The 15,343-nt window shown below is 56.0% G+C and overlaps 1 protein-coding gene across 1 annotated transcript; it reads left to right on the top strand.

The window, feature by feature from the left end:
* Positions 1-744: 744 nt before the first annotated feature.
* On the top strand, positions 745-14,187 carry AQP1 (aquaporin 1 (Colton blood group)). Its single transcript, XM_017876439.1, has 4 exons — positions 745-1,339; positions 10,742-10,909; positions 11,238-11,318; positions 12,130-14,187. Exons 1-4 carry the CDS (start codon positions 956-958, stop codon positions 12,307-12,309), a joined length of 813 nt encoding a protein of 270 aa, XP_017731928.1. The 5' UTR covers positions 745-955; the 3' UTR covers positions 12,310-14,187.
* Positions 14,188-15,343: the final 1,156 nt, after the last annotated feature.

Below are 15,343 nucleotides of genomic sequence, written 5' to 3'. Positions count from 1 at the left end.
CTGTCTCTCCCTTTCTCTCCTGCTCCCTCCCTCCTCTCCAGCACCTTCCAATGCCAGGTGGGGCTGCCATTCCTTCCACCTTCCCAGTGACCCGCCAGTGTGACTGCCTTGAGAGGAAAGTCCTAAACTGTCCCCATCTTCACCAACCTGCCCACAAATCATTGGTTCAAATTGCTCTGGAGAAGTTTGGGAGCTCCCAGGGTGGCGGCTTTCTAATAACTCTGCCTAGCTCAGGCCTGCCCCCAACCACGGCACGGAGGGTAGCCACAGACAACCTCTCTGCACCTTCTGATGCCTCCGTGCCCCATCCACACAGGCCTGGCTCGGGGAGACTGGGGACTCTGGGACATCCCTAACATGGCATGCAGTGGCCGTGCGGGAGGCCCTGACTGCCCCTCTGGAGCCCTGGGCCCAGGGACTCCAGGCCAGTGCCTCTCTGGATTGGGATGGAGATGTCAGGCCAGCAGGATCATGGTGCCTGCCTCCAGGGAGGGCAACGTCCACCCACTGAGTCCAGCCCGCCCACCCCACCCACTCCGGAGCACCTGGCTGTGTCCTCAGGACCCCCCTGAGCTTTGCACACAGAGCGGAGACACCTGGATTTCTCTGGTCCCCTGAGTGGGGCCAGCTTGGAAGAATTTCCCAAAGCCTTATTAGAGCGACGGCTGCCTCCTGCCTGCCTCCTTGGGCTGGGCAGGGCTGAGGGCGGAGGGAGAGAGAGAGGGAGGGGGAGAGGAGGAAGGAAAAAGTTGGCAGGCGGACAGCAGAGCCGTGTCTGCATCCATCCAGAGGAGGTCCTTGCGGTGTGGGGCGGGCCAGGAGTGAAGAGAGGCCTTCCTCCCTTTGTGCTCCCCCCGCCCCCCGGCCCTATAAATAGGCCCAACCCAGGCTGTGGCTCAGCTCTCAGAGGGAATTGAGCACCCAGCAGCGGTCTCAGGCCAAGTCCCCTGCCAGCATGGCCAGCGAGTTCAAGAAGAAGCTCTTCTGGAGGGCAGTGGTGGCCGAGTTCCTGGCCACGACCCTCTTTGTCTTCATCAGCATCGGCTCTGCCCTGGGCTTCAAATACCCGCTGGGGAACAACCAGACCGCAGTCCAGGACAACGTGAAGGTGTCGCTGGCCTTCGGACTGAGCATCGCCACGCTGGCACAGAGCGTGGGTCACATCAGTGGCGCCCACCTCAACCCGGCTGTCACGCTGGGGCTGCTGCTCAGCTGCCAGATCAGCATCTTCCGTGCCCTCATGTACATCATCGCCCAGTGCGTGGGGGCCATCGTCGCCGCCGCCATCCTCTCAGGCATCACCTCCTCCCTGCCTGGGAACTCCCTCGGCCGCAATGACGTGAGTGGGGTGTCCCCGAGCTTGGGGGGTTCTAGAATGATGCTGAAAGGCACCAGTTCCATCCTCTGCCCATTGTGCAGATGGGGACACTGAGGAACGGAGAGGACAAGAGGTTGTTGGAGGTCACATAGAGAGCGGGGGGGGGGGGGCGGAGAGCTGGGGCTGGAACTCAGTTATGCATGCCTCCCAGAGCCTGTTTGCTGCCAGGCACTGTGGGAAGCTGAGATCAAGAGAATAATGGTCTTGCCAATGTCCCCTGCGGGGCATCTATTATGGGGAATAAGCTTGGCCAGCAGTTCCTCGCCCCTTGGCTGTAGCTTTTTGGCCCTTCTCAGTCCTGCCTGTGCTGCCAACTCCCTCCTCCTGCAGCCCTGCACCCCGGGGAAACTTTGCCCGCTTTCCCCAGCCACCCTGAACCAGATGCCCAGCCTGTCTGCAGCTGGTTCTGCAGGTGTGTGAACAGGACTCCCTCAGGGAGCCCCCCATATTCACACAGGTTTCCAAACAAACCACCTCTAGGAATCAAGAGAAAGGCCCTCTTCCACTCTTCTGCCCCTGGGAATTAGACAAAGATAAGGGAGGGAAAACACTTTCCGGGGCTGTTTGAAGGCAGTTTTCCTGGATTACAGTATGGGCTGGGGGGCAAGCGCTGGGCTGCAGGGTCTCCAGGCACTGAGAGGTGTGGCGTGTGTGTGTGTGTGTGTGTGTGTGTGTGTGTGTGCATGCGTCTGCCAGCATGAGTCTCTGTGCTTATGTAAACTGTGTGCATGTTTGTGCTGCTGTGTTAGGGTGTGTGGGGGTGAGTTTGGAACCACACGTGCCCATGGCTCCTGGCTTGAATGGGGTCTGGACTGGGGTCACTAATGACAAGCAGATGCTGGTAACTGGGTGGCAGCTGTGGAAAAGAATGTCTCCTGGGCTGCTTAGCATGGCAAAGTGGCTGCTAGTGGCAGCTGCCTGCTGTCCCAGACCTGGCCTTTCCCAGCTCCTCAGACAAGTGCAAACCCAGGCCGGGCTTGGGCAACGGCAGGGGGCGATTTGGCCTGAGAGACTGAGGAAGGCTTGGAGGATGTCTCTGAGGGCCCAGGGGACAGGTGGGCAGGCTTGGGGGTGCCCTCACAAGGAGGAAGAGAGGTTAAGGAGCAGAGAGGAGGACTTGTCTAGAGAGATGAGGCTGGCAGGGCTGTAGGCAGGGCAGCTGGCTCAGCTCAGCCATGGGGGGCTTAGCGCTTTTGTGTCACGGTGACACCTCACCCAACCTCCTCTGCAGCCAACCTCTGCTTGGCCCAAGATTGAAGATTACCTCCATGGGCTGGAGTTTAGACTTTAGCCAGTTTAGACGTGGCTGCAGGGTATGTATGGGACAGAGCTCAGGCAGGCCATGTCAAGCTCTGCCCCCAGGTCTCAGTTTCCAGTGGGGGCAGAGCTTGTAGCCTCGGGGAGTTCCACTGGGTAGGGTCAAGCTCACACTGAAGCTTGGCTGGGTATGACGGGCTGGGGAAGCATCCCTGTAGGGGAGGGGATGTGATTCCTAGACTTTCTGGCCCCATAGCATCCCTCCCATCTCACAGGGCAGAACCTCTGCCCCTGCTGCCAGAGGCTTCACACTCTAGTATGCGCATCCGAGCCAGAGGCGGGAGGGCGGGCCCCTTCTGTGCCATCTGGAACACAGGCCACACCCGACTCCTGTGCCCCATTCCCTCCCTGGCCTTCATTTTTTATAGTCACCCCAATACTTGGGCTGGGCGTGTTGCAAATGGGAGAGAAAGAGGAGAAGCCTAGTGTGGGAGCCGGCCCTGGGCTGGGAGGCAGACACCTGGGTTCAAGACCTGTCTGCTGCGAACTCATTGAGCTTTATTGGAGCTGCGGACCCTGACCCTCAAGAGGGGACTTAGGTCTTGTGACCTCACAGCCACACCCAGACAGCCAGCTCACTTCATTGCTTTGAACTTATCACCCATCCCACGAACGCTGGCTAAGAGCAGCCCAGCAAGGGCAGTGCTGAACATAAGGGTGCTAAGCACGATGGTGGGGGCTCAGGCACTGCCCTGTCCTGACAGTGGAAGGGTGGGGGTCAGAAGCTCAACTCTGGGCCTAGAAATAGAGAAGGTACCCCCCTAAAGGCTCCCGTCAGACACTGGCCCTGGAACTGGAGGGGTCTCAGGCGTGGCCTGGATGCCTCAAGAGGAGCAGGGAACAGTCTGGGCAGCAGGTGACACACTCTCCTTCATGACCTGGGGGAGGCTTCTGCAGCTTCTCTGGCCCTGAGCCCCACCCTGGGCAAAACCTGGGTGGGGCAAGTGGTTGGCATGGAGATTTCCAAGGAAAACAACAAAAGAGGTGGCAGGAAGTGGTTGGGGTGAGTCAGGGGGTGTCCCTTCGGGACATGTTGGGGACAACTTTCTCCTGACTGAGTCAGGGCTCAGGATATGCCCTAGAGAGACCGTGGGCCTCCATCCAGCGTGCAAGGTCCCGGCTAGTTCTAAGAGCCAAATACCAATTTTAGCCAAGGGTGAGAGGCTCGGAGGCTGGGGTGGACACTCTTGCCTGTCCCTGTCCTAGCTCAGCCACTAATACCATGTGGCATTACACAACAGACTGGCCTGTGTGGCCCTAGTTCCTGTCTATGAGATAGGGACATAGCAGGGTGTGGCTGGGCTCTGAGAAGTAGGAGATGCTAGTGGACTCAGGATTCCTGGTATTTGCTGGCTTTTTTTCATTCTTCTGCTGTCCGGTCTGCTCAGCCGGCTCCCTACAAGCATGACCGGGAACTGCTGGGTGCTCAATGCAGGGCTAGGTTAGCCTGGCTGCCTCCTCAGAGAAGCCCACAGCCCTAGGTCAAGATAAGCCAGTGCCCAGCTGTCTGTGATACGGGGCAGGAGGCAGATGCGATAAGCGGTGTCAGGGCGGGCCCGAGAACTTTTGAACTTAAGGGGTGGGAGGGCCAGGAAGGTATCAGGGAGAAGGTTTCGTAGGAGCCTGAATGTGGAGACATTGCAGAGGGAAGGGACAGAGGGACTGTGTGAGCACAGGCTAGGAGGAGGTGGAGGCCATGGTGTGGGAGTTGTGGGGTATGGTCAGGCTGGAGGGGCGTGGGAGGAGGGTGGTGAGTGCTCAGGATTTGGGCCAGGGGCTGCATCCAGGGGAAGGGGTCTGGATCCCCAGTGCCTGTGATTTCAGCCCGCTGGGCTCAGGCAGAGGGCAAAGCTACCCTCTTTGGGGTCTTCTCCCAGCCCTGCTCATTCAGGGCCTGACTGCTCATGAAGAGTGTTTCTACCTGCAGCATCAGGGGCCTGACTGAAGCCCTAAACTCTCCCCTTTATCCCATTTTTCTGGGCCTCAGTTTCCCCAGCCATACAGTGAGAGGCTCCTTCATGCCACCAGTTCTCCCGGGGGCGCTGCCACCTCCTCCAGAGCTCAGGGGAGGGCTGGGGAAAGGAAGGCAGAGTTTCCATGTCCCTGCCCAGCCCGGCCTGCCCAGGGAGGGGCTGGGGGCTGGGTGGTGATGCCACATCTGGGACATATAATTACTGTTTCCAACAGCCCCAGATGAGGGGGAGGGCACAGAGATGGGGCGGGAGCTTTGTGGTGGAGACTTCCCTCATCACAGAAAATCCTGAGGCTGCTTCCCCTTTAAGGCCCTCAGAACAGCCCAGCCGGTCCCAGTGTTGCCCATCCCAATACTTGGCCCTGACCGGGGCTTGCCCTGGGAACTGTGAAGGGGCCATGCTTTGAGAAGGGACATGGCCCCCTGGGATGCCTGTCTGAGGGGCTCACCCCCTGCTCATTACCCCCAGGTCACAGCCTCCTCTCACACCTTGCCTTCCCTTCTCCACCCCAGGCAACCTTCCGGCAGCGTGAAGGGGCCATTAGTTCACTACAAGCCAATTTCAGATGGTGCCCCCACTTAGTCTAGGGCCCCCACCCAGCAGGGGCCATGGCCCTTACCTTCTGGAAGCACCAAGTCTGGAGTCTCCTGAATGGCTGGCATCTGAGCCCTCACACCTAGAGGTGAAGGCAGGCAAATGCTGTCCATGAGGCCCTGCAAGTAGCCAGGGTCCCCTCAGTCAGGGCTTCCCTCTGGGGACAAGAGGGGCTCCTTGCCCACATGGAATGGTGCCCAGGGGGATCATGAGGGGCTGTCTTCACTCAGCCAGGAGCTACAGTTCAGTGGGGTGGGCATACTCTGAGGCTGAAATCTCCAACTTAAAAGATATCCAGAAAGGCTGGAAAATGCCCCCGGCCCTTTCAGCAGCTCCTTTCAGTGCCTGCAATCTCGCTGTCAGGGCCCCTTGAGAGGCAGATTTCTACTCAGTGTAAAGAACGTTGTTGTTGATATCATTGTTGACATGAAGAAGGGGCTGCCTCTAAGTCAGTAAGATCCTTGCCATTAGGGGTGTGCAAGTGGATGCTATCTGGTGGGGAGGCTGTTTTGGGGGTGCTGTTCTACGCAGGGGTCCAGTGGGGTGGGTGACAGGTTCTACAACATAGGCTTTGTGTCACGCTGAGACCAGCAGTTCTGATGGTCTGCGGGGGATCTGGTGCTCAGGTTTCTGATCTGGGGCTGGAGGGTGACCAACCCGAGGTCAGGCAGGAGGTACTTCTGGATACTGCCAGGGGCTAGAATCTGGGCCAAGGCCTCCATTTTACTGATGGGGAAACTGAAGCCCACGGAGGCATGGAGACAGAGGTGTGGCGCTGCCTCCTAGCCCTTGATTATTTCTGCTGCTCCGAAGTATACACACATGGCACAAACACAAACATGCACACACATGTGCTCTTGCGTGGGGGATGCACACACAGTACACAAAGCACATTCTCAAGACCGGATGGTCCCACTCAGGCTCTGGGACCCAAGGAGGGTTGGGCGGGGGTTCCTCAATAGAGCCTTTTCCTTTCCCTGCCCTGGAGTTAGGAAAAGAAGGAGGGAGGGAGGGAGGGAGGGAGGAAGCCATTGCTTTGTGTATTGTTTCTTGTCAGGAAGATGAAATGGTTTCTGGGAGCAAATAAAGGGCTCGTTGAGACCTGCTGCTTTCTCACATGGAGGGCTCTTTTTTTTTTTTCTCTTCTCTTCCCTCTCTAGCTGGTAGTGGCACCTGTGTGGGTGTATGACACAGGGAAACGGTGAGGCACTCAGAAGTGCCATCAGACATACCAGTGCAAACACACAGCACAGCCTCCAGGACCTCATTTCCTGCAGAGACCCCTGTATGATAGCTGTTCCCAGAGAGGGCCGAGACACTTGGTCAGTACCTCATCAGTTGTCTAAATATCCAACATGGGATGAAAAAGAGTGTGCATTCTCTAATTCAGGGGTAGAGGGTTTTCATATTTTCTTAAATCAAGCTTGTTAATTATGGAGTTTGAACCCTCCCTGTTCGTGTTATTGGTAGTTTTGGCTGCTTCATTATTCTATACATTTCTAATAGAAGATTGTTAAAATTTTCACTCTGGTGGTAGAGTGATCCAATCCTCCTTGTAATTCTGTCGATTTTCCCGCATTTATTTTGAGGCTATGTTGTTTGGTGCATACACGTGGGGATTTTGTAGTTCTTTTACAGATTTTTAAAATTTAATTATTGTGTAATAAACCACTTACAATCTAACAAAAAAGAGAAAGAGTCAGCCCTGGACACATGTGGTCATCCACAGACACAGCAGACACTTATTTACAAAGACACACAGAGGCACACAAAACCAGGAATACCCCCATGTCCACGTGTGAACACCCATGGAGGAGTGACACTGTGGGGCCCACATGGGTCTCCTCACTGCCCAGTGCTGAGTCCTGGAGGCACTGGGGTGGGCAGGGAAGGCCTCGATGTTTCCTGTTCCTTGAGAACGAATGCTCAGAGCCTCAGTCAGGCCTGGCTCTGGAGCCTGCTGTTCCCCAAGGCCAGGGCGCCAGAGTGCCAGGCCAAGCCAGGGGCCCCATGCCTTGGAAGCTATCTTGGTTGGCCTGTCTATGGGCAGCAGGGAAGGCTTAGAGCACATTGCCTGGAGAGATCGTCCCTGGGCTGTCCTAGAGGCAGGACACTCTGGCAGCCACAGAACCACCTTCTGCCGGCTCCCAAGTCCACGCTGGGAATAGCCAGGTTCCTTGGCTGGGCCTGGGAGTGACCAGCCCATTGACCTGTGAGTGTAGGGTGGCACAGACTATGGGGCAAGGATCCCGGCTTTGCTGCATCCTCCCTGGGCCTCAGCCTCCGCATCATCATCTCACTGAGCCATCACACAGGCTGCCCTCTGGGGCTCCCAGAGGCTAATGACTGGCCCATTGTTTCCCAGCTAGAAAGTGAAGAAGATAGCCCTGGGTCCGGAGAGCACCTCTGGAGCCAGGCTGCCCCTAGTGAAGGTGGGGGTTCTAGAAAATTAGCATTCTCTGCCACTTCTATCACCACACAATGAGCCTCTCCTCAGACGTGTGGGCAGATAGATGGCAGAGGTCCCCCACTCTGTCCTCACCGAGCTCCCAGGCCAGGAGGAGATGCACCCATATAGGCTGCAGGATGATTGGTTTCCTACAAGATGCAGAGAATTCAGTGAGGGCATGGTGGGTGGGAGCAGAAGTTAATTCCAGCCAGGGATCTGGGAAGGCTTCTAGGAGCTGGTGGGGTCTGAACTGGGCCTTGAGCAGTGGTTTTACAAGGGCTCAGCACAAAATGGAGAGCTTGTATCTTTCTGACACTTCAGAGGAAATGTGTGGATTATTCTTTAGGTAATACTTGCATTCACAAAATCCAGGGCTGCAAAAGCGGGAAGAGAATTGTTCCGATTGTTACTTTTTTCTGCCTTAATAAGACCTGGGCCAGGCAAAACTACATGGAGATGTTCAAACACACACACACACACACACACATATACACATATATATACTATATATAATATATGTGTATATATATATAAAATATATTTTGTTATATACAAATACTTCGCATACATTTATACATTCACATATATATATATATATAAAAGAAGTGATTACAATGGGAATTGTCCCTGGGTAAGCAACTTTTCAAATTTAATGGGTTGTAAACAGTAACGTACATTTTGAAGTATTTTACCTGCTCTTTCCTGGACATTGAGTTTCAACAGGCCTTTCAGTGCCCCTTCCAGTTCTGAATTATCAAGTTTTTCCAGATGTAAATAATGCAAGTGTATTAGGCAGTTGAAGGAAGGTTGTCAGTAGATGTTGAAGCAATCAGGAGAGGCTTCCTGGTGGTGGTGGTAGTGGGTATTGGAGAGGAAGGCTGTCAGCCCATGTGGTTCTCAGCAGTCAGGAAGGCACATTCCAGAATTCCCAGGACAGGTGGCTGACCCCTCCCCTTCCCAAGGACTCAGAGTACAGGGCCTGGAACCATCACCCTCTGCTCTGTCCACTTTGCATGAAAAGCCTGGTGTCTTTGGGTAGCAGCTGGGACTCTCACAGCTGGTTAAGAAACAGAGGAGGAGATGAGCTCCTTCTGGTCACATCTGTGAGGGGTGGGGCTGGGAGGATTCTCCAAGGCGGGAGCCACTTACAGCGATGACTCCATTAATCATCGGGGAAGGGCTGGTTTCAGGACTTCGGCCAGCCAGCAATTAGGCCAACCCCACAGAGCAGAAGATAGAGGAATAGAAGGAGCCGCGAGCTTCCTGAGGGCTCAGATCCAGAGGGACAGGGGCCTCACAGGTGCAAGTGTGGGTGGGCATCAGGACTAGCCGGACTGGCTTCACCAGCCTCAACCCCATTCAGCCTGTCCTAATTCTGGGCAGGCTTCTGCCAGCAGCTCCAGCTGCCGTCACTCCTTCTGCCTGTCCCCAAATCCTGCACACACAATGAGAAGAACCAAAACAGGAGTCACAACCACTACCCCATCCCTTCTGCATCGGCAACTCTTTCCAAATGCCCTGAGACAGCCCCTTTAGCCTTTGAACCTCCCAGCTGCTCTGGAGAGCAGGCACGGACAATGAGATCCATTTTGTAGATGGGAAGACTGAAGACCAGAGGGGATAGGCCATGCTCACGGTGCCAGAAAGTAGAAGAGTCAGGACCTGAACATAGGGCTTCTGCCTCCTCGGCCCAACCTTAGGACAGAAAGGGAACTGGGCATTGCCCAGAGGGCTGGCGGACCTAAGGGATGTAGCCCTGGGGTCCGCCAGGAAAAGCCCAAAGTTGGGGCTGCAAGGCAGGGGAGGGGATGTGAGTCATTCCCTGTAACCCAGGGCTGCAGACAAAGGCGGGAAGAGGATTGTTCTTGTAGGATGGCCTCAGGGTGGGGCTGGGAAAACCTCCAAGGTGTGCCCCCCTACCTTGGATTTTGCAAAATTCCCTATGACCTTAGAGACACTCCCATATCCTGAGGATGGGAGCTGGGTAGTGAGACTCCCATCTGGGAAGTGTTTGGGTGCAACGGCCCTGCCTGGGAGAAGGCAGCCTAAGTGACCTCATCTGGGCATCTCTGCAAGTGAACCTTTGCTGATGTGGTCCAGCTCCCCTGTGTGAGTGCACTTAGCCCCTGGGATGGCCACAAAGCATAGTGGAAGGTGCTGGGGCTTCCTGGGGAGGGGTCCTCCTGGGGCAGCTGCATGGGGAGGGCTTTCATGACCTCACAGCAGCTCCCATTCCCTTCTCTTTCCATGAGTCATGTTTCTAAAAGTGGCCCAGGAGTAAGTGGCAGCCAGATGGTGGTGGCGGGGCCTCTCTGGCCAGGGTGAGGGAGGGTGAGGCTGGGGCCAGCAGTAGGGAGGAAGAAGAGAGAAGGAGAGACAGGGAGGGCAGGGCCAGAAGTAATGGGAGACAGGCCTTGGACCAAGGAAAGATACAGGGGTGGAGAAGGAGAGAGAGAGGGTGGAGACAATAAGGGAGGCAAGCACAGAGGAGAAAGGGGGGTGGAGGGAGCCAGGACCTCTCTGAAGGCCTCCCCAGCCCCAGAATTTAGATGTGGTTGGGCATGGGGTGGAATGGTCTGGACTTTTGGGTATGAAGCCATGTCCCCTGCTGGGCCTTCCCACCTGTTTGCATCTCTTCTCCTAGGAGTGCTCCTGACCATCATCTTCATGCCTGGGGCTTGCCCCTTACCTCTGGCCTTGGTACCCCAGAATACCCTGGCCTGGTTGCAGCTGGATGTGAAGGCCTCAGCTCACCCCAGGCCTCTCCAGCTTCTAGGCAGAGTGGAGCCTGGGTCTAGGCAGGTATTAGGGGCTGAGCTGGAGTTTCATCAACAGCAGTGGGTGGGTTCAAGGTCTGATCTCCACTACCTGCTGTGTGTGCTTGCCCGGGACCCTGTGATGGACTCTGAAGGCCCATCTGAGGGTCTGCTCTCCATTCCTGGGTCTGGGAGGCCTGGGGATCCTTGGGGTCCTGTGACACAGTCCCTGCCTACCCTCCTCACCAGTCCTCACCACCTCTGTCCCCTGCAGCTGGCTGATGGCGTGAACTCGGGCCAGGGCCTGGGCATCGAGATCATCGGGACGCCGCTCCAGCTGGTGCTGTGTGTGCTGGCCGACTACCGACCGAGGCGCCGCGACCTTGGTGCTCAGCCGCCGCTTGCCATCGGCCCTCCTGTAGCCCTCGGACACCTCCTGGCTGTGAGTCAGGGGCCCTCCCAGATGGAGGTGGGGGAAGGGAGGGCAGGGGCTGGTGGGGTGCCCTACCATGGGCAGCCAGTGGGAGTCCCGACAGGGCTCTTGCATTGGGTGGAGGATGGCAGGTCAGCGCTGGGGGCTGGGGGCAGGGTCCTGCCCTGGAGAGGAGCAGAGGGACCTCCTGCCCAGCTTGGGGTCAGCACTCCTCTCTCCCTGGGTCTCATGGTCCCCCACCCTGATTGTTCTCTCTCCCTCCACCCTTTCCCTTCTCTCACTCTCTCTTCACCTGTGACTCTCTGCCTTTGCCTCTCCCTGTCTGTTTCCCTCACAGATTGACTACACCGGCTGTGGGATTAACCCTGCTCGGTCCTTCGGCTCCGCGGTGATCACACACAACTTCAGCAACCACTGGGTAGGCGACCCACAGGCTGCCCCTACTGTGCAGGGAGGTGGAATGGGAGGCTTTGGTGTCTGACCCCACCCTCACAGTGTCCCTTCCTGTCCTGGAGGCTCTAGGAGACAGCCAGGGGACAGGAAATCAGGAAACCGAGGCCTGCCATGTAGAGGCAGGGTGGGGTCACACTGCGAGCAGTTTCAGGCCCAGTCTCTGCCCTCCCAGCTCGGCCCTGCCCCATGCTGCCTGGCCTCCAGGTCATCCCAGCTGTGTGGTTGAAAGTCGGGCTCCAAATCCTGGCTCAGCCACTTTTGGGTTCAGCATGACCTTGGGCCGTGTGCTTGAGCCTTGGTTTCCTGAGCTGTGGAGGGGGATATGGTGGTACCCACCTCTCAGGGTGGCCGGGAGGAGGAAAGGGCTCACTCCCTATCTGTAAACTGAGCTCAACACAGAGGAGGCGCTCAGTGGATTTTGGCTCTTATGGTTGTGGATATGGATGTGCTAGGCCAGCTTTGCATTAGGCAATGGTCTCTGGGCCCCTTTCAAAGCTGGGAGCGTGGGGGCAGTGGCCTTCCTCAAGAAGGAGCTGCCACTGCCCATGCCTGAGCTGGGCCATGCAGAGGCAAGGAGGTGCCCTTACCACATACTCTGGCCTGGGCTAGTTTTGAGGGCACTGGAATCAGGATGTTAGGATTTGGTCCTCCTACCTGCCTCCATCCTAGGTGGGAGAAAACCTGTCCAACGGGGTGGTGGGCTGGGAGGTAACCCAGGGAACGCTTTCCAGGGGCTTCTGAGTGCAGCCATCTCAACACACCTGCTCTCTTCCTAGATTTTCTGGGTGGGGCCATTCATCGGGGCAGCCCTGGCTGTACTCATCTACGACTTCATCCTGGCCCCACGCAGCAGTGACTTCACAGACCGCGTGAAGGTGTGGACCAGCGGCCAGGTGGAGGAGTATGACCTGGATGCTGACGACATCAACTCCAGGGTGGAGATGAAGCCCAAATAGAAGGGGTCTGGCCTGGGCATCCACGTAGGGGGCAGGGGCAGGGACGGGCGGAGGGAGGGGAGGGGTGAAATCCATATTGTAGACACTCTGACAAGCTGGCCAAAGTCACTTCCCCAAGATCTGCCAGACCTGCATGGTCAAGCCTCATTTGGGGGTGTTTCTATCTCTTTCTTTCTCTTTCTGTTTCCTGGCCTCAGAGCTTCCTGGGGACCAAGATTTACTAATACATCCACTCCCTTGAAGTCGTGGAGGAGGTGAAAGAAAGGGACCCACCTGCTAGTCGCCCCCTCAGAGTGTGATGGGAGGTGTGCCACAAAGTCCCCCCTTGCCCCAAAGTTGCTCGCTGACTCACCTGCGCAGGTGCCTGGGATTCTACTGTAATTGCTTCGTGCCTTTGGGCATGGCCCTCCTTCTTCTCCTAACATGCACCTTGCTCCCAGTGGTGCTTGGAGGGGAGAGATCCCAGGAGGTGCAGTGGAGGGGCAAGCTTTGCTCCTTCAGTTCTGCTTGCTCCCAGGCCTCCGACCCGCTCGGACTTACGGCCTGACCTTGGAATTGTCCCTATCTCAGGGCCTCAGCGACCTCCTTCTGCAAAGTGGCAGGGACCGGCAGAGCTCAACGGGCCTGCAACCCCTAAGTGCAGACACAGCATGGGTCCGGAAGATGTGGTCTAGACCAGGGCTGCTCTTTCCACTTGCCCTGTGTTCTTTCCCCAGGGGCACGCCTGTTGCCACACAGCTCTGTGTATGTGTGTGCAGAGCAGACAGGCTACAAAGCAGAGATTGACAGCCAGCCAGGTAGTTGGAACTTTCTGTTCCCCATGGAGAGGCTTCCCTAGATAAAATAAAGCCATTTAGAGGGTGAAAGAGGAATACCCATGTTACTTCTCTGAGTTTTAGTTGGTCTTTCCATCTATCACTGCATTATCTTGCTCATTCTTTCAGTTCTCTACTCACTCTCATCAGTGTAGACACAGGTCACCATTATGCTGGTGTATGTTTATCAAAGAGCACTTGAGCTATCTGAAGTCCAAAGCCTGAGAACAGAAAGACCCTGATGCAGGTCAGCCCATGGAGGCAGATGCCCTTGCTGGGCCTGGGGATTTTCCAAGCCCTCAGCTGGTCCTGAGCAGGATGGAGCAAGCTCTTCTCTTGTTCATGAGCTCCTGGTTGGAGGCATTTGAGCAGGTGAGTAACCTGCACAGGCTTGCCGTGTGACCCCTGGCCACAGCCTTCCGTCCACATTGACCTGGAGGGGAGGGGTCAGCCTTGACCTGATGAGGTCGCTGTAGTTGCAGCCCAAGGACAGTTCAGAGATCAGAATCAGCTTTGAAGGCTGAATTCTTCCACTCATCTATCTACATAAGTCCATTCATTTCCACCAGGGCCAGAGCAGTTCCACCACTGTGCACTTAGCCATGATGGCAACAGAAACCAAGAGACACAATTATGCAGGTATTTAGGAGCAGAGGGACAACCAGGAGGCCCTTAGCTATCACCAGCGCATCACGTTTGCACACTGTCTTCTCCATTCCCCAGCAGGAACTTCTAGCTCATTTAACAGATAAACTGAGGCCCACGGTTTCAGCTAGACAATGATTTGGCCAGGCCTAGTAACCAAGGCCCTGTCTCTGGCGACTCCCTGGACCATGAGGCTGATTCCTCTCATTTCCAGCTTCTCAGTTTCTGCTTGGGCAATGGCCAGGGGCCAGGAGTGGGGAGGGTTGTGATGGAGGGGAGAGGGGGCACACCCACCCCCTGCCTGGTTCTAGGCTGCTGCACACCAGGGCCCTGCATCTGTCTGCTCTGCATATATGTCTCTTTGGAGTTGGAATTTCATTATATGTTAAGCAAATAAAGGAAAATGACTTGTAAGGTCCTTCGGGCTTCCTGTAGTTTTTCTTCTTTTGATGCCGTGTCCCCACAAATGTTTCTGGATTACTCCACAAGGAAATCAGTCCACTGCTAGAAACCCAGTCTGAGGAGGAGCCACTGCCTCCCCTTCTGCCTTCAAGACCACCGATCTCAGGCGATGGATACAGTCACACCCCAGAACCCTATTTGAGGGATACAGGGTCCTGCCCCTAGCAGGAGACTTCCAGAACCCAGTGGGATGACTTTGGAGACCTGGGGGCAGGGAAAAGGGACAGGCTTCTGATCAGTTTAAATGGAGTGATGGGAGCCATTTTTGATTCCGGAGTATGGATGGGATGGGGGAAAGCAGGCCTGAAGTCTAACAGCCCCCTCATCCCCTCTACCCTCCACAGAGTAGGGCCCAGGGAACACTAGGGATTGTTCCACCTTCCTCCCTCCCTCCACTCACATTTGCAACCCATCTGACCGGGGCTGGGCATCTCATGGGAGACAGACTCACTCCTCAGAGCCCAGTGCAGTTAGGGCTACTTCAGGTTGAGACTGGGACCCCAGCTCCTGATCCTTCCGACGTGCACACACACTTAATAGTGCCTGATAATAGGGAACAGGTATCACCACGGCAGTGGGCTGAGGTGGGAAATAGTGTATCGACAGGTCCTGGGGCCCCAGCACTGCTCCTGGGAGACACATGGTTCCTGTCCCCTCTGTGGAATGCCTGGCTGATGGTGATATAAGGGGGCTGGGTCTCAGGGAGCCAGGAGCTAGGCACCCCCAAATGAAGACTGAGGCCATGTTGATGGAATAGGGTTTCTAATTTCAGTGTGCCCTGGGTCACTAGGCTGTCTCAGTCCCTGCAAATCAGTGCATCACATCTGCACACTCTTCTTCATTCCCTCGCAAGAACTTTTAGCTCATTCGACAGATAAGGAAACTTATCTCTCAGCTTGAGAGGGGCATATAAATGGCAGAGTGCCAGCCAAGCTATGGGAATTGGGTATGGGCTAGCCCGCTGAATCCCAGGCCTGCCTGTGAGGGTGTTCCAAGCCTATCTCTCACGGCCCTTCTCAGCTTGTCTCCTTAACTTGTCACATTCTTCTAGGCCTGAAGCCCTCCCAATCACCAGTATGGGCCTAGCCATCCCACCTCAACTCCTACTCATT

This window comes from Rhinopithecus bieti, unplaced genomic scaffold (genome assembly GCF_001698545.2).
Source record: "Rhinopithecus bieti isolate Rb0 unplaced genomic scaffold, ASM169854v2 scaffold_10015, whole genome shotgun sequence".
Taxonomy (NCBI): domain Eukaryota; kingdom Metazoa; phylum Chordata; class Mammalia; order Primates; family Cercopithecidae; genus Rhinopithecus; species Rhinopithecus bieti.
The sequence above is the reverse complement of the archived record's forward strand: the minus strand, read 5'-3'. Positions and strand labels throughout refer to the sequence as shown.